At 44.4% G+C, this 25,832-nt stretch overlaps 1 protein-coding gene across 2 annotated transcripts in view; it reads right to left on the bottom strand.

Moving 5' to 3' along the window:
* The window catches only part of REEP1 (receptor accessory protein 1), an 88,204-nt gene extending 62,950 nt beyond the window's left edge, over nucleotides 1-25,254 (bottom strand). For both annotated transcript variants that reach the window (XM_054993134.1, XM_054993133.1), the window contains exons 1-2: nucleotides 25,099-25,254; nucleotides 10,742-10,814 (exon numbers count right to left, since the gene is read on the bottom strand). In XM_054993134.1, coding sequence (XP_054849109.1) covers nucleotides 10,742-10,814; nucleotides 25,099-25,130 — 105 coding nt within the window. In that variant the 5' untranslated portion in view covers nucleotides 25,131-25,254. The remainder of the gene's footprint in view (nucleotides 1-10,741; nucleotides 10,815-25,098) is intronic.
* Between the last annotated feature and the right edge of the window lie 578 nt (nucleotides 25,255-25,832).

The following is a 25,832-nucleotide window of genomic DNA, read 5'->3' on the forward strand; positions in this document are numbered from 1 at the left end:
AAAGCAAAACAGGTTATAAGCAGATTATTCTTGTGGGAACTGACTATCTTTCTCAACACTCCCTCAAGGTCAGGGCCCTATCACTAGAAAAGTGAAGGAGGCAGATTCTGTGGTACTATTGAAGTACAGTAAAATATTAATTATTTCATATTTTTATGAACAGGTGATGGCGGCTGGATTTTTTCCACTGGATACTAGAAGTCTTGAGCCTCTTGGGTCAGGGACAACTGATCAACTGAAACACAAAATAATGTCAAATGAGTATTGCTGGTAAAAATGGAATTTGTTTCGGTAGCAACTCTGAACTTACTTTCAGGTTGCAATGAATGAGGCTTGTTTTAAATTTATAAATCAAATTTGAATGTTCATTTGGATAGGAATGTGATTTCATTCCATTATCTAAACAGCTCAGTTATGGAGCTGGGCTGATTCCAGACGACTAACCTTAAGGCGCTGCATGCCGCCATGTTCCGGATTGCAACGGGGAAAATGCGAAATATCGCATTTTCTCGCGCGACTTTGGCGCGACGTCGTGAGAAAACGCGATATTTCGCTTTTTCCCGTCGCGATCCGGAACATGGCGGCATGCAGCGCCTTAAGGTTAGTCGTCTGGAATCGGCCCTGTTGGAGTCATTCTCGCTATTTTAGTATTTATCGTAAAGCCTCATCTCAGGGGTTTCACTAATGTCATCCTAATAATGGTGGTGTAAATGTCCTTATCCTGGAACATCACTAAACAATAAAAAACATCCCGTTTTTCAAATGCCATCATTAAAAGTGGCAAAGTCAGGAAAGAACTTGGACACCCTGAAAGACTTCCTCAAAAACTCTACAGAATTACCTTCTGTAGAGTTTTTGAGGAAGTCTTTCAGGGTGTCTTTAAAGAAGGTCGAGGATCCCCAAAACTGAAAAGCTAAAAAGTACACATATTTTCTCCTGCCTGTCACCACCAAGCATTCAAAGTTCTAAATCAGCTTAAATCGCTCAAATAGATTTTTTAAAAAGAATTTAAAAACTGGCTCTATCCAATCAGAACATCCACTGATGATTTAGCAGATCCCATGAGAAGACTGGAAAAGGCAACTACAGAAACTGTGAAGAAAACTGACCAAAGTAAAAGTCCTTTTCAAAAAAGAGAGGATTCTCAGAGAGAGAAAGTGGATCAGATTTTAAAAAGGGAGGGCAAAAATCTGTTTTAAAGATTTCCCTCAGTTTGTGGAAGGAGACTACGCAGATAAATTCAAGTTACTCACACAAGAGAAGCCAAAATTGGAATTTCAATGGAAATTATTTTGAAGAGAAGTAAATACAAACTTATCAGGATCTATCTATAGAAAGCTTAAAGAAAAGCATGTTATAGTGGGTAGACATCACATCTAGGCTTGCCAGGTCCCCTTAACCTCCTGGCATCAGGAAAAAAATCACTATTATAAAATTTGATATATATCTGATAAATGCCACCGCTCAATTATTATCAGGAGCTAGTGGCACATGCAAATGACACCCATTCTGCTGTCACTCCATTGGCTGCCCATCAGTTACTGGGCTCAATTCAAGGTGTTGGCTATCACATAAAGGCCTTCATGGCACTGAACCCTCATATTTCCAGGACCACCTCTTCTCCTATAACAACAACAACAACAACAACAACAACAACAACAGATTTATATACCGCCCTTCAGGACAACTTAATACCCCCTCAGAGCGGTTTACAAAGTATGCCATTATTATGCTCTGCCATGACAGCTTTGCTCATCTGATCAGGGCCTCCTGCAGATACCTCCCTGCAAATGGTTGTTCAACAACTGCCTGGACATGTGCATTCTCTGTTATGACCCTAACTTCTCCATTTCATTGAATATTAGAGCCAGTATAAAAAGCAAGTGGTTAAGTAATGAATTCATCTTCCACCACCAAGCAGTATAAAATTAATAAGCCAGCAATGACAAAAACTTTGCACACTTCAACAAAAAATTTTGAAGCAAAATTATAAATAAGCTTTGTAATTCTACTGAGGATTGCCAAGAGACGCTACAATAAAATCACTACTGAAGATACTAGGCACCACAAAGTAATGTCTAGGTGTCATAGCAACCTGGCACTTGGGATCTGATGAACCTTGTGATTTACTAAACTCTTAGGAGTGAGGTTTAGTGTAACCAACATAATTTCCATCTTGTCCGGATAAAGTTTATTTGTCCACATCTAGTCTTCAAACACAAGTTAAGGATTTCAATTGCCTTCCTGAATGCAAGAAGGTCTTGTGCCATAAGACTGATGATAAACTTCATGTCTAGGACCTACTTCATCAGATGCATGAAATGATCCCCAGATAGCAGACAGCAGCACATACATGGATATAAGGGCAAAATTGTGAAAAGTAAGTAGTTAAAAGACCATTAAAGGCCATGTCTCATTAACTGCTGAAATGGGTGGTAATACCATTCCCTTTGTTATGTTAAGCTAATTTAACTTCAGAGTTATTTCCCCCTTTTTCTTATAGTTAATTTAAGAAGTGACTTTTTATTTATTTGAAATGTTTATTAGCTAGCTGCCTTTCCTCCAAAGGTGCTCATAGCGACTTTCAATGTAAAATATAAACAACATAAATATATATTTTTAAAAACAACAGTTAAAATAGAGTTAAAACACATTTAAAAGTTGTCCTAAATAAAACAGTCTTCAGCTGCCTCCTGAAGCTAAAGAGTGAGGGGGCCAGGCGCACTTCCCCGGGGCCAGGGGCGGGGGGGGGGGAGGGACTGTGCCACAACATGTGACTGCCGCTGAAAAAGCCTTCTCCTTGTACCCACTAACTGTGCTTTTTTGGTTGATGGGACAGGCGGGCCTCTCCCTGTGATCTTAATTCCTAGGCAGGAAGATATGGGAGAAGACAGTCTTTCAAGCACCCTGGTCTCAGTCCATATAGAGCTTTAAAGGATAGACCTTTTCTGCATACCTATGGAGTCCCCTGAGTATGCAGAGAATCCAACTTTGTCTATGGGTGACAGTTTCATAGTTTTCTACATCTATACATACAGGAGCCAGCCAATTTACTATTAGATATAGAGATCCTTATTATAAATATACCACTGACAGCAACTTCAGTGTTGCCCCTAACTGAAAGAGGAGTGAGGCTGAAAGACGAAGGGCCATTCTTGTAATTTAAGAGCTGCACAAGAGTCCAGGGACATCTTTATATTTAGTTCTGGGAGGTGCAAAGAGAGAAAGATGCAAGGGTCTGCCTTGATTTCTATTTCTGGATATGAATAGAACACAGACCACGTCTTCAAGACAGAGAATATCATAGCTGATTCTTATCTTCATAAGGTGAATAAATACAATGAATTATCTAGACACGATCTAGACACAGGCAAAGAGGGTGATCATGGGCATGTTACTGGATAATTTTGTTGTTTTTATTCTGGAATGTAACTTATAGCCCTAATTATCCTCATGCTATCTCCACCATAAGAATGTTAACTATACAAATGTCACAGTGAGATGTCCTTATATTACATGACACCTTCTATTTATATTGCCTTGCACTGCCTGATAATTCTATGACCCTGTCTTGTAAGGTGCAGAGAGCTTTGAGGGTCTCATTCATTTCAATTGGACAGTTGAACATCAGTCTAGTTTTTTCTTGAAAAGATCACTATCATGATTTCAAGTGACCCACAGAAAATGTAATTTGCATTTAATGGCAACACAGATACAAAGAGTTAGACTTATGACTCCTTCTGACAGAAGATACTCCTAAGAGCAGAACCACAAGTGACAAAAGGCACAGATTGAACACTTGTCTGCTTCCCTCAAGTTTTGATGGGAAATGTAGGCATCCTGGTCTCGCAGCTTCGCTCTCTGACTGCTGTCCAATGGACTTTTCAACTGTCACTTGTCCAACATTCCGCCAAGCTGCCTACATTTCCCATCAAAACTTGAGGGAAGCAGACAAGTGTCCAATCTGTGCCTTTTGTCACTTGTGGTTCTGCTCTAAAAGATTCACTGGAAGAAGTAAGTGGTTACTCCATTTGTGATTGGCACCCTTCGGGAGTGAGAAGATGGAGTGCGCTGCCAAGTAGAGACTGGGGCCATCCACAGGATTGTTCTGACCTCCTGGCAATGATAGCCAGGAAGCATAGTTTTAAAAGACAGAGCAGAAGGCTCTGTCAATTTCACCTCTCTACACAGAGCTGGCAGAGATCACTCCTCAGAGAGTTTGTTAATTTCATCTTCTCCTCCCCAAAGGCAAACCCTCTAAGGAGCAATCTCTGCCAGCCAGAGGTGAAAATGACAGAGCCTTTGGCACTGTCCTTTTAAACAATGCTTCCTGGCTAACATTGTTTCTTGACTTGAGCATTGTCGTATAAGATGTCTTGTGTAGAGATACTCGTCTTTACCTGAAGACTACAACCTTACTATTGAAAGCGTTCACAGATCCCTGGGTCAAATCCAGAATCCAGTAGCCAGCCAATACAGTAGCCAGCCAAAATCTTCTACTGTAACACTCAGGTCTCCCCTCAAAGTCAACTCAGAGACTCAGAGCAGAACACTGCAGCCCAGTTATTATCAGAAGTTAGACAGAGCATGTATATGACTCCCATTCTCCAGTCACTCCATTGGCTATCCATCAGGTACCAGGCTCAGGTCAAGATTTTGGCTATCACATACAAAGCCCTTCATGGCCTTGGGCCCCCATATCTACAGGACAACCTCTCTCCCTATGCTCTACCACAGCAGCTTTGCTCATCTGAGCAAGGCCTTCAGTACATGCCACCCTGCAAGCGGGCAAATTCAACAGCTGCTTGTACACATGCATACTCTGGGGTGGCTCCCACCTTATGTAATGGCCCTCTGGAAGAGGTCAGGAAAGCCCCCACTCTCTTGGCTTTCCTCAAAATGTGCAAAATTAAGGAGGGCCTTCTTACACAGGTAATAGGGCTGTGCTGTAAGAAAATGATTCAGAGGGATTTATCAGTAAAGGGATAAGTACACTAGTACTGTCGCTGTGTACTGTCTGTAGTATACTATTGTGTACGCTATTAATAATATATCATATCATATCATATCATATCATATCATATCATATATCAGTCTATGTCATATCAATCTGCTTATGCTGGTTACCATCTTCAGAGCGTTCCATGGCTTAGGGCCTAGGTATTTACGAGACCGCCTGCTGCTACCGATAGCCTCCCACAGGCCGGTACGCTCCCACAGAGAGGGCCTCCTCAGGGTGCCGTTGGTCAAACAATGTCAGCTGGTGACCCCCAGGGGGAGAGCCTTCTCTGTCGGGGCACCTGCCCTCTGGAATAAATTGCCCCCGGATGTACGTACGGTCCCTGACCTACACACCTTTCGCCGTGTCCTTAAGATGTTATTGTTCCAACAAGCGGGGCTGGCCTAAATGTGTTTTAAGTGAATTGTCCTGTTTTTAGTTAAATTATTTAATATGTTTATATTTTATATTCTTATTGTTTTATATTTGTATGTTTTACTTTTGCTGTACACCGCCCTGAGTCCTTCGGGAGATGGGCGGTATAAAAATTCAATTAAAGTAAAGTAAAGTAAAGTATCAGCATTTTTACCAGTTCTGTGTTGGACTTCTGCTTCTTCTCAAGTTTTTGTTATCCGTACCCTATTGTATTGTTTATTGAATGCCTCCGTTGATTTTTGAATTGACTTATACTTTGTAATCCATCCTGAGTCTCAGTGAGAAAAGTAGACTACAAATAATGTAAATAAGAGCCAGAGCAATGAGCCAGTGAGATTGGCCGCTAGGTATGGGACTCAGATCAAATCAAGATTTCCCTTTTGATATAACAATGCGATTACTTGATTCTGAATTTCAGTTGAAGTTTTAGCTTTTTTTAGCTACTGTACAGTTGCTCCATATTCAGCTTTCCTGCCTCCTTCAGTTTTATGGAAAAGATCAATAGTTCATGAAGCAGGCTGAAAGATCTGAATGTTTTTTCTGTATGTTGCTGGCTTTTTCCCTGAACACTGCTTTTGTATATTTCAGTGGATATGAAAATCTGTAGACATTAGATGCCTGTACTTGAACAGTTTTCAGGGATTTCCTGTGCTAATGCTTCCCTTGCCAGCTTTGTGTTTTATTCAGTCTAGAGAACTTACACCTTGACCAGTTTGTAAGAGACCACCTCAAGGAATTGTTATGACTATTGCAGCGTTAGCCCGGGATTACACTGTCATCGTTTTCTCTCCTCCCCTCCCCCACCCCCGCCTTGCATTAGGACTAGAGGTTTAAACCGCCTTAGCTGTGCTGTCTTCTACATTCATTCACTAAAGATACATATGGTGTGGTATTCCCAATTCTTTTCCTTTTTTCAACTCTCCTCCCATTTTATTTCTCATGTTTTTACCTTTCCATTTTTCTTTCCTTTATTCTCACTTTTTATATATATCATCCTTCAAATTTAGCCAATGGGAAAACTTTTAAAGTTAGTCATATTAATTGATATACTGTCTTGTTTAGTGTGTTTTTTCTTATTCTTCTCCCCCCCCCCCCGCATGATATTGGTTCAGCCTGGTGACAGGCTGAACTTGGTGATCATCCTGTGACCATGGGAGGGGATGGTAACACAGTAATAGATCCACTTTTACATAAAAGTGGTAGGGGTTTCCTTACTGCAAAGTCTATCTATATCCACCCTGCAAGGACATATGCCTGATACAGGTTTGCATGGTGCATATTCCATCCTTTAGACAGAGACTAAACATACATTTCTCAATTGGGTTCTTTTCTTATTAGTGGTTCCCTGCTGCCAAAGTGCTTTCCTGCTTTATCGGTACCTGTGATTTCTAATCAGTCCCCTGTATTGTTGATAATCTAGGAGATGCTGGGGAAAAATCTCCTTTGCGGAGATTAAATACATCTCTGCTCTGCAATGAAAGCTTTAAAAAGAGAATGGAGTTTCCTATTAAAAGACTTCCAATATTATGCATGATGTCACCGGGCCCATTTTGGGGGACATTCTTAAAATATACCTAAGAGACTGTACCATTGCTTACATCTCTCACAGAAAAGACCAGCATGTTGAAGAGGTAAATAAATTAAAAACCGATCCACAGGAAGCCACCCTCGATTTTAATACTGTTCCTAATTCTGATAACTATCATAATATGATGGAACTCATGTGTGAAATTAACAAACTACGCTCACTGTAAGCTGAGTTTCTGTTGCCCTGTATCAAACAAAATTATTGGGAGTCAGAAGAAAAAGTTGGCAAATGACTGGTTTTTAGATTAAAGTAAATATGTGCTTGCAACTAAACTTGATAGCGAATACAGTGGAAGATAGAATAAAAATCCAGGATGATCTTGACAGACTGTAAAACTGCATGAAAACTAACCAAAAACCCCCCCAGCCATTCTAGACAATCATTACACACAAATACTGATTGCTGCTCCTTTTTTGTACTTGTAGAGCTTCATCCCTGAAGACTTTCCACATTGTCTTTTGTTCTACCCTTTGTATACAGAGCCAAGAAATAAATTGCTTAGGGAAGTCTTTTAGCATTGATTCCTCTCCTGTGGTGGAAAAACTAGCCCTTCTTTTCGACTTGGATCCATACATCTTTTATAGAGTAGTACAGTATGCCCTAGCAGCTAAGAAAATCTGGGCTCAAGCTGTGTATAACAGATGAAACCACTTCTGAATTAACAAAATGAATTTCAATAGAGATAAATGTGAACTTCCGCATTTAGGTAGAAAAAATCAAATGCATAAGTACAAAAAGGGTGAGACTTGTTTTTCACATATACTACTATTAGTAGACCATACACTGAACATGAATCAGCAGTGTAATGTAGCAGCTACATAGGTAAATGCGCTTTTGGGCTGCATTGACAGAAGTACAATGTCTAAATCATGTGAAGTGATGGTATTGCTTTTCTCTGCTCTGATTAGACCTCAGCTGGAATACTGTGATCAGTTTTGGGCATCACATTTTTAAAAGGATGCTGCCCTGCTGGAATGTGTCCAAGGGAAGTCTACAAAGATGGTGAGGGGCCTGGAGACCAAGTCCTATGAGGAAAGTTTGAAGGAGCTGGGTATGTTGAGTCTGGAGAGAGAACGGAGAGATGATATGAACGCCATCTTCAAATATTTGAACAGCTCTCACATAGAGGATGGAATAGAGTTGTTTTCTTTTCCTCCAGAGGGTCAGACCAGAACCAATAGGTTAAAATTAAGCCAAAAGAGTTTTCAGCTAAACATAAGAACTTCCTGATGGTTAGAGCAGTCCCTCAGTGGAACAGACTTCCTTGGGAGGTGGTTCTCCTTCTATGGAGGTTTTTAAGCAGACTGTCTCCTTTCTTTGGTGTTTTTAACTCATATTTAACCTTTTGCAGCTCCCAATGATGATCTGGTGTAGGAGATATATCAAACAGACTTAACAAGCCTTTTCAACTTATTTTTCACTGCTGTTTCTTCCCTTTCTCTCAGCTTCTTCTTTGAGAGGCATATGCAATACTTCTTCCTCTAATAAAAGCTTCTGAAGCATCCCATTTGATAGCATGAGTATTAGATATTCCTTGGTTAGTATTAAAATACTCTGATGATTCAGCCATCATCTGAGTTTTAAAAGGTTCATTATTAAAAAGAGAAACATTTAAATGCCATATACCAGGTGGTTTAACCCAATCTGGAAGCTAAAGGGCTAATGAAATGGGGCTATGATCAGAAATAACAATTACACTTATGTCTCAAGCTATAATCTCAGGCTGAGACAAGAAAATAGTCTAGTTAGAAACAATTATGGTGTAGAGAAAAAACAAAAGTACAATCTCAGTCCCTTGGATGCAAAATACGCCAATGATTAATCAAACCTAATTCAACCATGGCCGTTTCCACACGGCTTACCTGCTTGCGTTACATCCCGGCAGATCGCGCAAAAAACGTGGAAGATCGCGTTTTTTCGTGCGAGTTTTGCGCGATGTCACGTGACGTCACGGAAATCTTGTGCAGAAAAATGCGATCTTCTGCATTTTTTGCGCGATCTGCCGGGACATAACGCCAGCAGGTAAGCTGTGTGGAAACGGCCCATATACGCTTTAAGCGTAGATCTCACCAAGAATATTTTGTGTGTGTGGGGGGGGGGTGAGCTTTTATCTAATACTTCATTAAAATCACCCCCCACCAACAAATAATCATATGTAAAATTTACCAAGGGGCTAAAGTATTGATGAAACATTTATGGGAAATCCACATTTGGCCTATACACATTAATCATAGCAATATCAGAGTCTGAACTTTTCACTATTAAAATAAATAAAACTACCATGTGGGTCAGTTAACAGTTGCTCAACCTGAAAAGAAGCACATTTATGTATTACTATATCAACACCTTTAGCTCAGATATATCTGTAACATACCTCTCCAACCCAAATACTACACAAATAATTCTTGTCATTTGCCATTTGCCATTATATGGGTTTCTTGTATAAAAGCCATGTCAGCCACAAGAGCTTTCAAATTAGAAATCACCTTTTTATGTTTAGTATGATCCCTGAGGCCCTTAAAATTCCATATCACGATAAACATATAGTTTTAAAATAATACATCCTATGAAAAATGCCCAGTTTCCCAATCTAAAAAAATTAGAGTATCATATAGAAAACTTTACTGTCTATAAAGTATTTATCAAAGAAATAGCAAAAATAACATTATATAAAGTTTACTGATGCAAATAAATTAATAAATGGAGTCAGAAATCAATCCTGAATTCTCCCCAGTAGCTAAAGTGACAGAACTGAGGCTATTGTACTTTGGTCATATCATGAGAAGAAAAGACTCACTGGAAAAGACAATAATACTAAGAAAAGTCAAAGGCAGAAAGAAAAGAGGAAAACACAACATGAGACGAATTGACTTAATAAAGTAAGCCACAGCCTTCTGTTTGCAAGATCTGAACAAGGCTGTCAACAATAGGATATTGTAGAAGTCATTAATTCACAGAGTGGCTGTAAGTCAGAAGCGACTTGAGGGCACATAACACCCATTGTTAGGAATGAATCAACTCCTAGTACAACTGCTCAATCAATTCTCTAACTAAGCTTCATCAGAGACAACATTGTTAATTAAATGGGAATACTGGATTTAACTATGCTAGTGGGAACAAAACAGAAATAGATCACTTCAAGAGTGTCAGGGTTACATGCCACTACTTGAAAAAAATTGATTTTGCAATACAATATCTAGCCCACTAACAATTAGAAAACTTGGTTTCTACTTAATTTGGATCTAGTGCTTTTTGTATTTTTGTAAATCTCCAAGCAAATATAAAACTACTTTTTAAAAAGCTCTCTTCTTTTGGCAGGTGCAATTTTGTCAACTGCCCTGATCTAGATGGTTCAGGTAGCCCAATCTCGTCAGATTCTGGAAGCTAAGCAAGGTTGGCCCTGGTGAGTATTTGGATGGGAGACCACCAATGAAGGACAGGGTTGCTATGAAGAGGCAGGCAATGGCAAACCACCTCTGAACCCCTCTTGCCTTGAAAACTCTATGAGGTCACCATAAGTCTGCAGTGACTAAATGGCTCACACACAAAACTTCGCCAAATCATTATAATGGAGAGAAATCATAGGTGCCACTCAGAAGTGTGTAGGCTCTTGAAAAAACAAGAAATAGACATTATAAGGCCTTAGCAAGCAGAAACCCAAGTTTATCTTAAGGATCCTATGGCTGCTGCCACAGGATATTCCCAGAAGAGCTACTTACGTATTCTTTTATATCCTTCGATTTTACAGCTTTGTAAGAGTAATATGCTGGATAGAGAGTGCCAAATACAAGCCTGGAAGACAAAATAAATTTTTAAAATCATTTTTTGTCACAAGCATGTACATACTACAAGCAAATAGACTGGAGAATCCAAATGGGAGGCATTTTTCACAAATGGCATTGGAGGCATTGAAAGCCAAAGCAGCAATGGGAAAACCACACAAGCCTTATCTCTATGGAAACCACCAGAATGAATTTTGAAAACTGCACTTTTCTCACCAACTTGACGCTCTGACATTACAAACAGCAGCAGCCAAACTTCTCTTTCCACACAGAAACTTTGACCCAGTACATGTCTACTGAGATGTCTACAAGAGATGAATTACACGAGAAGGAGCATGTGAAAGGAGTAGCAATGTTAGCCAGGAAGCTGAGTTTTAAAAGAGATCGGAAGGCTTTGCCAATTTCCCTTCTCTACAGAGCCTGGGGAGATCCTCCTCAGAGGGTTTTTTGATTTCCTCTTTGCCTCCCGAAGGCTCTGTCAGTTTCACCTCCCCTTCTAAGAGGCAAAGAGGGAATAACAAACCTTCTGAGCAGCAATCTCCCTGGCTCTGCAGAGTGGGGAAATCGACAAAGCCTTCCCATCGCTTTTAAAACTCAGCTTCCTGGCTAACATTGCGACTCCCTTCACGTGCTCCTCCTTGTGTAATTCGTCTCTTGTAGCTTAGCTCAATAGCATGGCCTTTGGTAGATTAGAAACAGTCTAACCCATATCATGAGATAATACATGTTGGGGCCCAACTGCAGGCAGCACCTGAGAATAGCAAGAATGTCCAACTTCAAAGAAGTGTAGTTCAAGGATAGAGTGTATTAGTTGAGGATCAACAGATATCCATACGCATGAGAAGCTTCTAATCACTATTTTTAAATAGACTTTGTTGTGATAAAAAGTAACAAGAATAAATAGTTATTATATATATTTATTTATTATTAAATTTATAATCTGCTCTCCCTGCAGGCAGGCTCAGAGTGGAAAACATCATATGTAATCACAATAGAATCTCAATAAAATCACATTAAAAGGAAGTATAAAATTCAGTAAACATTGACTTTAGGTTGCAGCCCATATTGCATTAACCCAACCAAATATCCTATTAGCTGGGAACTGGTAAGCAGCATTAAACATATCAGTGGAAAATTGGGGTGAGGGGTTTCGGTCCCCCCTCAGCAGGAGACCAGCAAGAAAACCTGCCGCCGCCCCACCCTCGGCCATACACCTGGCGGAACATCTCTGTCTTACATGCCTGGCAGAAGAATAGCAAATCTCTCTGGGCCCTAACTTCAACAGAGAGTTCCACCAGGTTGGTGCCTGAACCGGAAAGGCCCTGGCCATGGTTGAGGCCAGGTGAGCATCCTTATGACCTGAGATCACTAGCAACTGTTTTTCAGTTGATCAAAGCGCCCTCCAGGGAACGTATGGTGAGAGGTGGTCCCGCAGATATGCTGGTCCCAATCCACTAAGGGCTTTATAGGTTAGTACCAAAATCTTGAACCTGATTCAGAACTCCACTGGTAGCCAGTGCAGCTGGCACAAAACTGGTGCTATATGTACCCTATACTATGTCCCCATAAGGACACGTGCAGCTGCATTCTGGACCAGTATTAATTTCTGGACCCGACCCAAGGAAAGCCCTGCATAAAGCAAGTTACAATAATCTAATCTGGAGGTGACCATTGCTTGGATCATTGTTGTTAGGCCATGGGTTGAGAGATAAGGGACAAGTTGCCTGGCCTGGTGCAGATAGAAAAAGGCAGACCTGGCAACCACTGTGTCATCAATAAGGAGGCATCCAGGATCACCCCCAGACTCCTGATCATCAGATCAGGTGCAAGTGGCACCCTATCAAGGGCCAAGAGCTGGATTCCCAAGCCCAACAGCCCACGACCCCAGTACAGGATCTCCGTCTCCATGGGGTTCAATTTCAGCCAACTCTGTTTCAACCATCCAGTCATGGCCTCCAAAGCTCCAGCCAAGGCATCTGAGGTGGAGTCAGGTCAGCCTTTTATCAGCAGATACAACTAGGTGTCATCCACGTACTGATGGCACCCCAGTCTGAAACTTCATACCAGCTTGGCGAGAGGGCGCATGTAGATATTAAATAACACTGGGGAGATTATTGCTCCCTGTGGGACGCCACACACCAGTGGGTGGCACAGTGACAACTCCTCCCCCAGCGCCACCCTCTGTCCCCAACCATGAAGAAAAGAGACAAGCCACTGCAAGACAGTCCCTCGTATCCCCACATAAGCATGGTGGTGAGTCAACAAATCATGTCATCTGTGTCGAATACTGCTGTAGGATCTAATAACACCAGCAGCGCTGACCCGCCCCAATTTGACCCATCTCAATCCAGCACCAACCCATCCCAATCCCAATCCAGTTCTGACCCGTCCCAATATGCAAAGATCATCTGTGAGGGCGACTAGTGCCATCTCTGTCCTGTTGCCGAGGCAAAAACTGGACTGAAATGGGTCAAGGACAGAGGAATCCTTCAGGAAAACCTGCAGCTGTTCTGCCCCCATGCGCTCAATCACCTTACCCAGAAATGGGAAGTTCGAAACTGGGCAGTAACTGACTGGGTCGGTGAGATCCAAAGATGGCTTCTTTAGGAGAGGCCTCACCACGGCTCCCTTTAATGCTCCAGGGAAGACTCTAGAATTCAAGGACAGATTAACAACGGCCTCCAGAGAGACCCGTATCCCATCAGCGCTGGCCTTCACCAGCCACGATGGGCAGGGGTCCAGAGGACATGTGGTGGGCCTCAATGCCTACAGGGTCCTGTCAACCTTGTCCTGAGAGAGTGGACTGAAATGATCCAACATTGGCCCAGAAGACAGTCAAGGGGCCTCCATTTCATGTACTGTATCAACCATGGTCGGTAGGTTGCAGCCGAGAGACAAGATTTTACCCGCAAAATAGCTCTCAAAAGCCTTACAGCTAATAGCCGAATTTGCAATTACTCTAAACAATTTTGCCAGGCATGAGCTTGCAGACGCAATGGAAGCAGCATAGAATTCTTTCTTTACCACTTTCACTGCCACCTTGTAGGCTTTCATAAACGTCCTATAAGATGTTCTTGTGTCTTCATCTCAACACCGCCACCAGACTTGCTCAAGCTGCCTTCAGCTCCCATTTCATCCATCATAGCTCCTCCACATACCAAGGAGCTAACCAGGTGAGGGGTGGATGGGGCTAGTTTCTCGATGGCTTCGGAGAGACAGGCACACCAGTCCTCCACCAACTCATCCAATGAACCACCAGGGTGCATTGGATCCCGCAGAGCATTCTGCAAACCAATTGGATCATTAGTCTATGTGGGCGAGCATAAACCAGCTCACCACCTATGCAGGGGGGGCTGATACATTCAGATGAGCCTTCAGGATAAAGTGGTCCTACCATGGCACCACTTCAACTATATCCAAGTCCACATGAATCCCCGTCCCAAAGATGAAATCTAGCATGTGGCCTGCTTGATGTGTTAGAACTGATACAAATCGGGAGATTTCCAGTGCTGCCATGGAAGACACTAGGGCCGATTCCAGATGACTAACCTTAAGTCGCTTCATGCCGCCCTCTTCCGGATCGCGACGGGGAAAATGCGAAATATCGCGTTTCCTCGCGCGAGTTTTGCGCGTCGTCGCGCAAAACTCGCGCGAGGAAACGCGATATTTCGCATTTTCCCCGTCGCGATCCGGAAGAGGGCGGCATGAAGCGACTTAAGGTTAGTCATCTGGAATCGGCCTAGGTCCACAGCCTGCGTGGAGGCAGTATAATTGACATGGATATTTAAGTCCTCCAAAACCAAAAGCTTGGGGTATTCCAAGACCCACCCCACCACAACCTCCAACAGCCTCAACAAGGTAGCTGCTGGTGCACTAGGCAGTCGGTACATGAGACAGATAGCCAAACTCTCCTCAGCATCCCACATCAGGCCAACACAATCAATGCCAGCGATCTTAGGGGTGGGGAGTGGCCTGAAAGAGAAAGACTCTCAAATTAGTATCACCACCACTCCCCCTCGGCCACCCGCCCAGAATTGAACCTGGGGGGCGGGTTTAACCCTTTCAAGGCAACCGTCTCTCCCCCCCAGGTCTCAGTCATGCACACCAAGTCCACATTACTCACTGCAAAGTAGTTGTGCAGTGTTCCTGTCTTATTGTTTATGGACCTGGCATTATACAACATCAGTGTCAGAGAGGGGCTATTCAACATCCTAGCCCCACAACCAGCATGTCTCACAATGGGGTGTAGGTTGGAAGGATACTGAGCCATACCATATTTCTGTGGCCTTCCCCTCCAAGGCAGCATCCCACCACTGTACTATCTCGTCCCTGGAGTACTGGGATCCCCAACTTCACACTGGCCTCCTTGCTCGTGTCCACCATCCTCTACCTTTCCCATCTTACAACACAACCCACAGCAGTTCCAATTATAAATAATAAATTTTAAGAAGGCATTAAAGTATAGGTAACTTTGTACGGTGTTTGAAGTTATAAGAATGTGCATACTTATCAAGTGGGACAGCTAGTTATTGTTGGAAGACAACTTTAAAAACCTAAGTTCGGAAATCTGAATTGATTAGGAGCTTCTTCTTAGAAGAGGCTCTTTACTGGTGACCTGCTTATCTTTGGGTAAGATATTTAAATGAACTTATCTAATTGCTCTTCTTTAATAATCTATGTAACTGTAATAGATGGTATAGTTTTCTGTCAATGTTAAAGATGCAAATAATTTTGTAATAAAAGGATAAAATGGAAGCAAAGATTCTCTATTAGCATTTCATGTATACAATAGCCATAACAAACCAAAAAAAGTTGTTGAAGTATGTCTCTTGCCAGGAATTAAATGATCTGTTATAAGAAAGCTAGCTAGATGCCTATGGTTCGTAAGCGCACTCCAATATCTGAATCAGGCCTGACCTGACTCATCAAGAACTGTATCACCATTCACCATTTCTTAAAAGACTGATGATACCTATTTTTAAAGAAGCAAAATTACTGTTTTTAAAGCCTTTTCTCAACCGCATGATACTTTGGGATTGTAGAGCATTTTATGGCCAATGGGCTGAACAGACAATGACAAGCCAGTGCCATGTGCTTGCAATGAAATTTGACTTCTGGTTGCAACTCAGGAGAGAAACTGCTTTAGATGCATCTACTCTGATCATGTAGATTTCCCTGGATCTCTTGGTGGCTTTTAACTGTATTAACAATACTTCACTTTGAGAACACAAATCATTGTTTCATATCCCATATATTATAAATCCACTCAGATTCCAAGACAAAGGAATTCTTCCAGTAATAAGTCACTGAAACCTTTTCAGCAGTTAGCAAATTAATTACTATTTTGTTCATTCTTAGAATATAAGCGAGGGTGCTACATTGGGCTTCTGGCCCCTCCCCTTCACAGAGACCCTTCCTCTTTGTCCCCTCCCTTCTAAAAGGAAAGAATCTTTGGGGGGACAAAAGAGAAAGGAGTTTGGAAGGGGGAGGAAAAGGAGGAAATTCTTCAGAAGAGGGGTGGAAAAGGGGGGAGAACCACCTCACCAACCACCTTCTATTAATCATTCCATCCTCACCTTTCCCTGTTAATCTTCCCACCCAGCTTCCCCTGTTAATCTTTCCACCTCCCCGAGTACCATTAATCCTCCCCGCCCAACACTTCCCATCACCACCACCTTTCTTTGTTCTTGAGGTGCTGCCTCCTAGCTCACTGGAGCATTGGGCATGCAGGGGAGATGAAAGACCTGCTCCCCTGTAGTGTCAGGTTCAATGTATATATGAGCGGTGCAGACTCCATTTTCTAATGCTTCTAGTGTCTAAGTGCTTTCTCCACAGGTGCACATGTTCCCATGCAGACTTCTCACCGAAAGGGGATGTTTTGTCTACCAACGTTCCACCCAAGATTGGCCTTGGAGATGTCCAACTTCCCAAGTCTGAGAGCTGTTGTTTTGAGAACTATGGGGGGAGGCTGATTCAGCTGGGAACTGTTACTTTGTACCTTATGCTTTTATCCTCATTGGTAACAATGCTCTTGTACCATCCTGAATCCTCTATTCAGGCCAGTGGACTATAATGAACTATTTCTGCAGTAAAGTTTCCTTATTCAAACAATGGACTCTTGTTTGCTTCTAAAGGGAAATCTGTAGGAAGGACATTATCTAGCCACAGTCTGACATTTTGTTACCAATCATGTCAGAGTCGGGCTCATCGGAATCCAAAGCAGTCCCGGACAGGGATCCTTTGTTTGATCCGTATGCTTCTCCCGACGGACAACAGTTGCAACCTCAAGGCCCTACACTGGAAGGGACCGGAGATTTGACTACCACCCCTCTTCTCATCGATCTCGACAGCGAAGGTGAAAAGCCAACGGCCATCACCCTCCCTTTGTTCTCGGCGCCTACACCCTCGGAGTGGGGATCCAGACCTCGAGAAACGAGAGAACGCAGGGCCAGTGGGATGTTTCATCCGTTAACGTTGGATGGGCGCCGAAGTCTAGAGACTGTCCCCGAGCAGGACAGCAGCCAACCATGGCTATTTTGGAACAGGACGACCGAACAGATGGAATGGGAAACATCCCATCGCGGCGTCCTAAACTGGGACTATTCGGAAGTCGCCCCGTGGACGGAACAACCAGAGACCTCCGAACAACAACGTTGGGTACAAATGCAAAGTCGTACCTTGGCTGTAGATTCCGGCATTACCGCAGTTACGGGATTGGCCAAGGGGATCTTAGCAGCAAGATCGCAAGACGATCAAGGAGACCCTCCACCCTGGAGGCCGAGTACACCGGTGGTCACCACCGCAGGGGACTCTACGACCCTGAGTGAGAGACCGATGGACCAACCGGGTCCAAGTAGAGTTCAATTGCTAGAAGCTAGGCTGGCCGATATGGAAGAAAGCCTAGCTCATGCCATACACCTACTCTCAGCCATGGTAGCAGGAAAAGGGGAGAGGCCATCACCCGAGGAAATGGCTCTACAAATAGCTACCCTCCAAAGTGTCATCTCCAACCCTCGAGAGCCTGCCCCATCTCGACCGGCCGCCCCGGACGAACAAGGGACAGGAGGGCACGGGGACTCCCGCTCCGATAAGCCGTGCCCAGATGATCCAGAGGGATCTACATCCGAATCGGAGGAAGAAGAAGACTCCTGCCCTGGAGATACTCCGATCGAAGTCCCCCAAGATCCCGGCCCTGGAGACAAGCCAACGGAGGTTCCGAGAGAGGACGGAGATGAACCAAACCGCCCGAAGGGAACAACTACTCCAGTAACCCTCCAACCGGATCAGCAAGAAGAACAGCCAGCTCCTCCAAAAGGGGAAATACCGAAATCAACGCCAACGACAACCCCAGTACAACATCCCCCGGGGGGGAAGCAACCCATACCCAAAGGACTACTTCCAGGTCCGAGATTAACAACACCGGGCCCGCGCGGCCCGGCACCTACCAGGCCCTCTCCGCAGCAACTCGTCCCACTTCGACCGCAACAAACACCACCGCTGCAACCTATAAGGCCAACTCCAGATCAACCGGTAAGGCCTCCACCCCTTCAACCGCATCGACCCGCTCCCCACCGGCCTCCCCCGTCCCAACCCGTACGGCCACCAGAAATTCCCCTGACTGAACTGTTGAAAACTAAAGACAAGGGGAATCTAGCAAAAAAGCCCAACTCTAAATTACAATGGACGCCTGACTGCCAGTTGGCCTTTGAACGCTTGAAAATGCAATTCATTACAGAACCAGTGCTCCGCCACCCCGACGAAAACTACCCCTTCATAGTACAGGTCGACGCCAGCGATACAGCAATTGGGGGAGTACTATTGCAGAAGGGGGAGGATGGGAAGCTTCGGCCTTGTGCGTTTCTGTCCAGAAAGTTTTCCGAGGCGGAAAGGAATTGGAATGTGTGGGAGAAGGAAGCTTTTGCAGTGAAGGCTGCCCTCACTAATTGGCGGCATTGGCTGGAGGGGGCGCGCCACCCATTCGAAGTTTGGACAGACCATAAAAACTTGGAAGCCCTCCGAAGCCCCTGCCGTCTAAATGCCAAACAATTACGGTGGGCCTAATTTTTCTCCAAATTCAAGTTCACCTTGAACTTCCTACCGGGGAAAACCAATTTTCTTGCAGATGCCCTTTCGCGCATGCCCCAACATAAAAGCAAACGGGAGGAGACTATAGATACAGTCTTCTCACCTACGCAATTGGGAGGCGTTGTAACTACACGCAGCCGCATAACGCCACCCCTCCCTACCGGTTCCCAGGAATGGAAGTCGAAACTTAAGACTGAAGTGGAAAGGGAGGGGGATAGAGCACCCAAAGCTAAACTGAATCAATCCCAACAAGGGGATTGGCTAGCAGGAAACCGCTTTTATGTGCCCGACAGTATGCGGAAGGAGGTTTTACAGCGATGCCATGATGCCCCCACCGCAGGGCACTACGGTTATGTGAAGACGCTACATTTAATACAACGGCAATTCTGGTGGCCGGGCATGCGCAAAGACATTTCCCAGTATGTTGCTTCCTGCCCCATTTGCCTCAGTGCCAAGACCCGTAAAGGAAAACCTCCAGGTCTACTGCAACCCTTAGAAACACCAAGCAGACCCTGGGAGACAATCTCAATGGACTTTATCACTGATTTACCAGTCTCCAAGGGTCACAACTGCATTTTAGTGGTAGTGGATCTCTTTTCTAAACAAGCTCATTTCATCCCCTGTACCACCATACCCACCGCTCGAAAACTGGCAGAACTATTTCTAAAACACATTGTGAAATTACATTCTTTTCCGTCCAAGGTGATTTCGGATCGCGGCGGACAGTTCGTTGCCAACTTCTGGCGGGAGCTTTTACAGATGTTGAACATTGAGCAGGGAATCAGTTCAAGCCTCCACCCACAAACCGACGGGCAGTCGGAAAAGACTAATCAAATCTTAGAGCAATTCCTTCGTTGTTACATCAATTTCCAACAAGACAACTGGGTAGACCTTCTCCCTTTGGCAGAGTTTTCATACAACAACAGCGTACATGTCTCCACCGGGGAAGCCCCGTTTAAAATTGTGTGCGGAGTCCATTTCAACCCTTTTCCATTGGACGCCCCCCCTTCCTCCGCACCAACCTCGCCAGATGTGTCTTCATGGTGGAAGGGGGCGACCCAGCAATGGGCTCATTAAGCAACATCTTGAAAAAGCCAAACAGGACTACAAAAAATACGCAGATCGCCATCGTGCGGCCGAATGGGAATTACATCCAGGAGATCATGTTTATATATCCACCAAAAACTTAAAATTGGCTCAGCTCAGTCGCAAACTAGCATTGAAATTTCTCGGACCTTTCCCTGTTCGCAAAGTAATTAACAAAGTGACTGTTGCTGTGAATTTACCCAAAAACCTTCGCCATGTCCATGACACCTTCCATGTCAGCCTGCTGAAGAAGGCTCCAACAGATGATAGATGGCACGTCAAAGCCCCACCTATCCCTACATTGATAGATGACCAAATTCACTATGAGGTACAACAGATTCTGGACTCTAAAATCAAACGTAATCAGTTGTTTTACCTCATCAGATGGAAGGACTTTGACTCTGGGTTCGATGAGTGGGTGAATTCTGTACATGTTCATGCCCCTAGATTAGTCAAAGCTTTTCATACTCGCTATCCATATAAACCTGGGGGGGGGGTTATTTTAGAGGAGGCAGAATGTCAGGTTCAATGTATATATGAGCGGTGCAGACTCCATTTTCTAATGCTTCTAGTGTCTAAGTGCTTTCTCCACAGGTGCACATGTTCCCATGCAGACTTCTCACCGAAAGGGGATGTTTTGTCTACCAACGTTCCACCCAAGATTGGCCTTGGAGATGTCCAACTTCCCAAGTCTGAGAGCTGTTGTTTTGAGAACTATGGGGGGAGGCTGATTCAGCTGGGAACTGTTACTTTGTACCTTATGCTTTTATCCTCATTGGTAACAATGCTCTTGTACCATCCTGAATCCTCTATTCAGGCCAGTGGACTATAATGAACTATTTCTGCAGTAAAGTTTCCTTATTCAAACAATGGACTCTTGTTTGCTTCTAAAGGGAAATCTGTAGGAAGGACATTATCTAGCCACAGTCTGACATGTAGCTGATTGGCCTACAGTGATTGATTTTGTACTAAGCGTTTTAGCTCACCTGCTGGCGGTTGCCATTGCTCTGCGAGGCTCTGATTTAGGTTGTGTATGAGGAGATCCGTATCAGGGCTTTGTGGCAATTGTTAAAACAGCTAATATTTTCTGTAAAATAAGCACCTCCTTTTCGATGGCCTGGGAGAATTGTGGGAGGGGGATTCCTGGGATCCTCCCATTCCTCCCTCCCCACTTTTGCCCGCTCTCCTGCCAACAATCATAGAGCAAAAGGGAAGGGCAAGACTTGTGTTTTGGGTTTTTTAAAACCTCCAATATATATTTTTAACCTTTGAGATTTTTCTGCAACCTTGGGAGGGGTATCCTAAGGTAACAAAAGCATCTGCTTTGTTGCCAAGTGGCCCTGATCCACAGGTTTAAGGATCCATGGGGGAGGCACTTGGTTATTAGAATATATGATACTATATAATTTAGGTAATTCACAGTGTAGGATCCCAGCTGGGTGATCTTGGATCAGTCACAGCTTTTAGGAGCTCTCTTAACCCCCACCCACCTCACAGGGTGATTGTTGTGGGGATGATAATAACATACTTTGTAAACCGCTCTGAGTGGCTGTTAAGTTGTCCTGAAGGGTGGTATATAAATTGAATCTTCTTCTTCTTCTTCTTAAGCTCTTGTCAGTGTAACTCAGATTTATGCTGGCAGAGCATCTTGCTGATACTGTGAGAGCACAGAGGCCAGAAATGGGCAACATCAGGGCCATGGCAGAGGAAGAAAAGCAGGGCCTATTCTGTATCCTGAGCCCTCTTGACCTACATTTCAGCACTAGCACAAGTTTGAACTTTCCCACTCAGCTCAACAGGAGTGAAAGAACAGCTGCCTTGTCACTGCCTCCCAACAGTGGCCTAACATACTGACTAAGTATGCAGCCAATAACAGTTATCTTAACCACAGTATAAATCCTAGTAACTGTTATGGATGATAGTCACCAAAACACAAGACTACAGTTTTCTACATCTTCTCATCCTGGGCACACTTAGAAAACACAAACACAAAGGGATGCATTTCCTAGCACCTGCTTTTCCAGACATTTGAGTCACTCTGTATCAGCTGACAGATTAGCAAAGCATTAGTCTCATAATTGGCAGGCACAGTACAGCTTTACCCATTGGTTTGCGCATAGATTTTCTTATATTTGGGTTTGGCAACCTGTCCCTGCGACCACCCAAGGAGCAAACCTCCCCCTTTGGCATATAATGCTAAGCATTTCTTGCCAAACCCAAAGGGCTGATTATGGCTGTGCACAACTACTTGAGGCGCTTCAGAAAATCTCAGGTGTCACCTTTGCATCTGTAGGGAGAACCTATTTAAAAGCAACTGCCTCTTGGAGGATGCTGACCTTGAACGTCCAAACACTTTGCGACTGACCTATTCTGCAATAGTATCCACTTATTGATGGTATTTCATACCCTCTCCCAAAATTCCAAAAATGCTTGAAAGGCTCTACAAGGTTGAGAACCCTTGCCTAGAGGAAAGGCATTCTACCCAAATGGCCAAGGATTATAACATGTTGATAAAATTGCTCTACCATTTCAGGTTCTCCACTGCAGGACACAAACATCAGTCTCAATTTTTTACTCCTCTGAGGATATAAGCACTGGCTCAACAGCTGATCCTCAACAGTTGCTAGCAGTGTCTCCCACACATCCTGTGCACAATGCATTAAGGAGTTCTTGGAACATGTTAGCAGCACATCACCACAAAGTTGGTGTGATGTGATGTCGATGTAACTCCATGTGCAAGTGGGGGAAACAGGGAGCACAAACACATTTCTAAGTTACTACCAGCTGCTACTTCTGGTCACACTCATGATGCCTTTTGCCTTACAGGATTCATAGAGCAGCCCAAACAGAAACTGCAAACGAGTTCCAGGGCAACGTCTTACAACTAATGGATAAGTATTGGTTCAATTATTACATCATCTCCCCATCATTTGGGGTCATTTGGGTTGTCTTTCCAGGCAGCGCTCCAACAGGGATAGAGATCAGGATGGACCCATTTGTGGCGATGTGCACTGTCAACCATCTGCTAAAGCTACAAGAAGTGTGCATCTAGCTGTTCTGCTGTATGGTTACCAATTCTCTTGTTCTGGCTTGGTACGCTGTGACTAATTGTGACTAATTGGCAGCTTCACTGAGAGAGTATGCGAAACTGTTCCACAGGGATTTAACTACATGTGCCTGCTGAAGAAGTGATCCATTCACGAAACGGGCTAATACTACGTATGCTGGCAAATCCCGTCCTGTGGCTGATGAGGTGACTGAATTTGCTGACTTGGCGTTGGACCCCTTCAGCTCTTCACAGCCTCTTTTCTTCAATTGCAGCTTGATGTTATTGGACATTTTTGCCCTTTAAATGTTTTTGCTGTGGACGGTATTCTTTGTAAACCGTTTCATGGCTGCCTAATTGAATGGAAGTGCCAGTGTGCACCCTTGTATTGTTGTAATCGAGCATTGCTGCCTTTAGGTTGTATAATTCTTAGGAGGTGCCTGCGTGCACCCCTTCTTTACTGTTTTATGCCAGTGAGCACTTTTGTGATGTATTTACTGGGATAGTTGCTGTAATACTCACATCTTGATTACTTTAGCATTTGGATTATTTTGTATATACACATTATAACTATATTTTTGATAATTTGAGTGTTCTTAATGTGTATTCATTGAGTTTTCACTTCACAGCCCTGGTTTTGTCTGTAATTTTGCTAGTCATTTTATCATGGCAGCCTCTACCAGTTCTCAAAATTCTAAAAGCACATAGAGCTTCAACAGGTGTCTCAGGACACCTGCTGTAGAGTGTTTTTCTCCTAACAGTTGCTTTGAGAAATTTCTTTCCTTGGGTGTCTAAATCAGCATATTCTCGCTGGAAGCCAACTAACACTTCTATCAGCTTAAGTCATCCTCTCTCATATTTTGGAACTATACATGTTGATTTCAATAAATAAAAATTAGAGTTACGTTGATTATTTACCTCTGGGGGGAGCATTTGGTCTTTGGTGACTATAAGGGCGAGGTTTGAGCAAATGCTTATTTTTCTGCATGCACAGAGGTGTGCAGTTACAGATCTGTGTTTGGGCTCAAAGGAATGACGCCAGGGATTGCTTAGCGTCACATTCATATACAGCCCAGAGATTTCAGAAAGAGGCTACAGAAGGTATATTTGTAATACAGGCATTTCCATGCAATCAAGGGAAGTATGTCACCCCTTTGGGTGATGCCACTGCGTATATTGTCTCTCTGCAAGAAATACATTGTCTGCATATGGACTGTGCACAATAAATGAGTTAAAAAACACACACATGTACTGCATCTCTGTCCACACAAACACATACATACTTGTGCAAATGGTACAGACATTCCCAGAGTAATGATTGCTGCCTTTCCTTGGGTTCTTTTTGTTCCTCAGAACTCTATACTAGACAATATTATTTCATTCTGGCAAGAAATGCCAATGACGTTTGAAAAATGGGCTTGAGCATAACACTGGAAATAGAAGGTATATTGAATTGTACCCTACCAACAGAAGAGTGAGGTTGCATTCCTTAAAAACGAGCTTCGAGGTACTAATATAGAAAGAATGGGGGTGAACAGGGAGGGAAACACGTTGCAGAAACAAAACCTCTTGGTTTTTTGTTACAGCAAAGGGTTCAAATTACATCATGGAGCACCTCTTGCGCTCTAGCATCACAAAGAGCAAAACTGCAAATTGGTCAAATCGGCGTTTTTATGACTCGCCCTTGACAGCCGCTGTCACTCGAGGGAGGAAGCAAGACCCTCTGCCTGCGTCTCCCCGCCGCTGGGCGAGGGATTCTCCGGCACTCTTTGGGGGGGACCCCTCCGACCTCCCCCCGGGAGGCCCGGCAGCACCCACCCTGCCTCCCTGGAACGCTCGCCTCGCCCCCGGCCCTCTGGGGGAAGGACCAGCAGCCAGTCGTCGGCTGGGCAGGGCAGCCCTTCAGCCCTGGAGCGGCGCGGAGAGGCCGCCTCCATTGCCGGCCGGCCCTGCCCCCCTCCCACCCAACACAAGGGCTGAGGCGGCGCTGGGCAGGAGCGCTTTCGCCGCGGCTCTTCCCCGGCTGGGGTTCCCTGCCCTGAGGGGAAAGCAGAAGTCCCACGCGCCGCGTACTTACACCACGAGCCTGGAGATCACCCAGGAGACCATGGCGCTGCCCAAGGCCTGCCCGCCTGTCGCCGCCGCCGCCGCCGCCGCTTGCGATCCGTCGGCACTCAGCAGGGCAGGGCAGGCGCCTCAGCCATTCGGCGCAGCCTCACTGCGGAAAGGAGCGGAGCCGGGCGGCCCGGCGGGCTGCTGAGGGAAAGGGGGGGGGGGTGCGTCTCAGCCGCCTCCCTCCCTCCGAAGCGTTGCTGCCGAGGCTCGTCTTCAGCCCCTTCCCTCAAAGCTCTAGAGATGGGGGGCAATGCCGGGGCCCGCCTGAGGCAGCAGGCAGTGCCTTTCTCTTGGTCTTTCTAGTCCGTCTGGAATCGAACCACAAGCGGAGCTGGGTAAAAGTCGGATCTAGATCATTTTAAACGGATCCTCGTGAATTCATATGAGACAAAATAAAACCTCTGTCATATTGTAGAACATGTCTAGTCAGCGCCGCAACAATCATGCATTGGTCGCTTCATGGCACCGCCGGGGTGCGAAAAAAATTGGTTCCAAAGCATTGCTCTTCAGGCTGTCTGTTCGGGTCCAGTAGCACCTTAAAGACCGGTTCGATTTCTAGGGCTTTCGAGAGTCAAAACTCCCTTAATGATCAAATGCTTGCCCCCATCAAAAACAACTGAAAACCCAAGTAGTAAGCCACTCCAGATTCGCCCTTTTCACATTTGTTTTTTTCCCAGTGTGCAGAGGAATTTTTTT

Source organism: Eublepharis macularius, chromosome 12 (genome assembly GCF_028583425.1).
Source record: "Eublepharis macularius isolate TG4126 chromosome 12, MPM_Emac_v1.0, whole genome shotgun sequence".
Classification (NCBI taxonomy): Eukaryota; Metazoa; Chordata; class Lepidosauria; order Squamata; family Eublepharidae; genus Eublepharis; species Eublepharis macularius.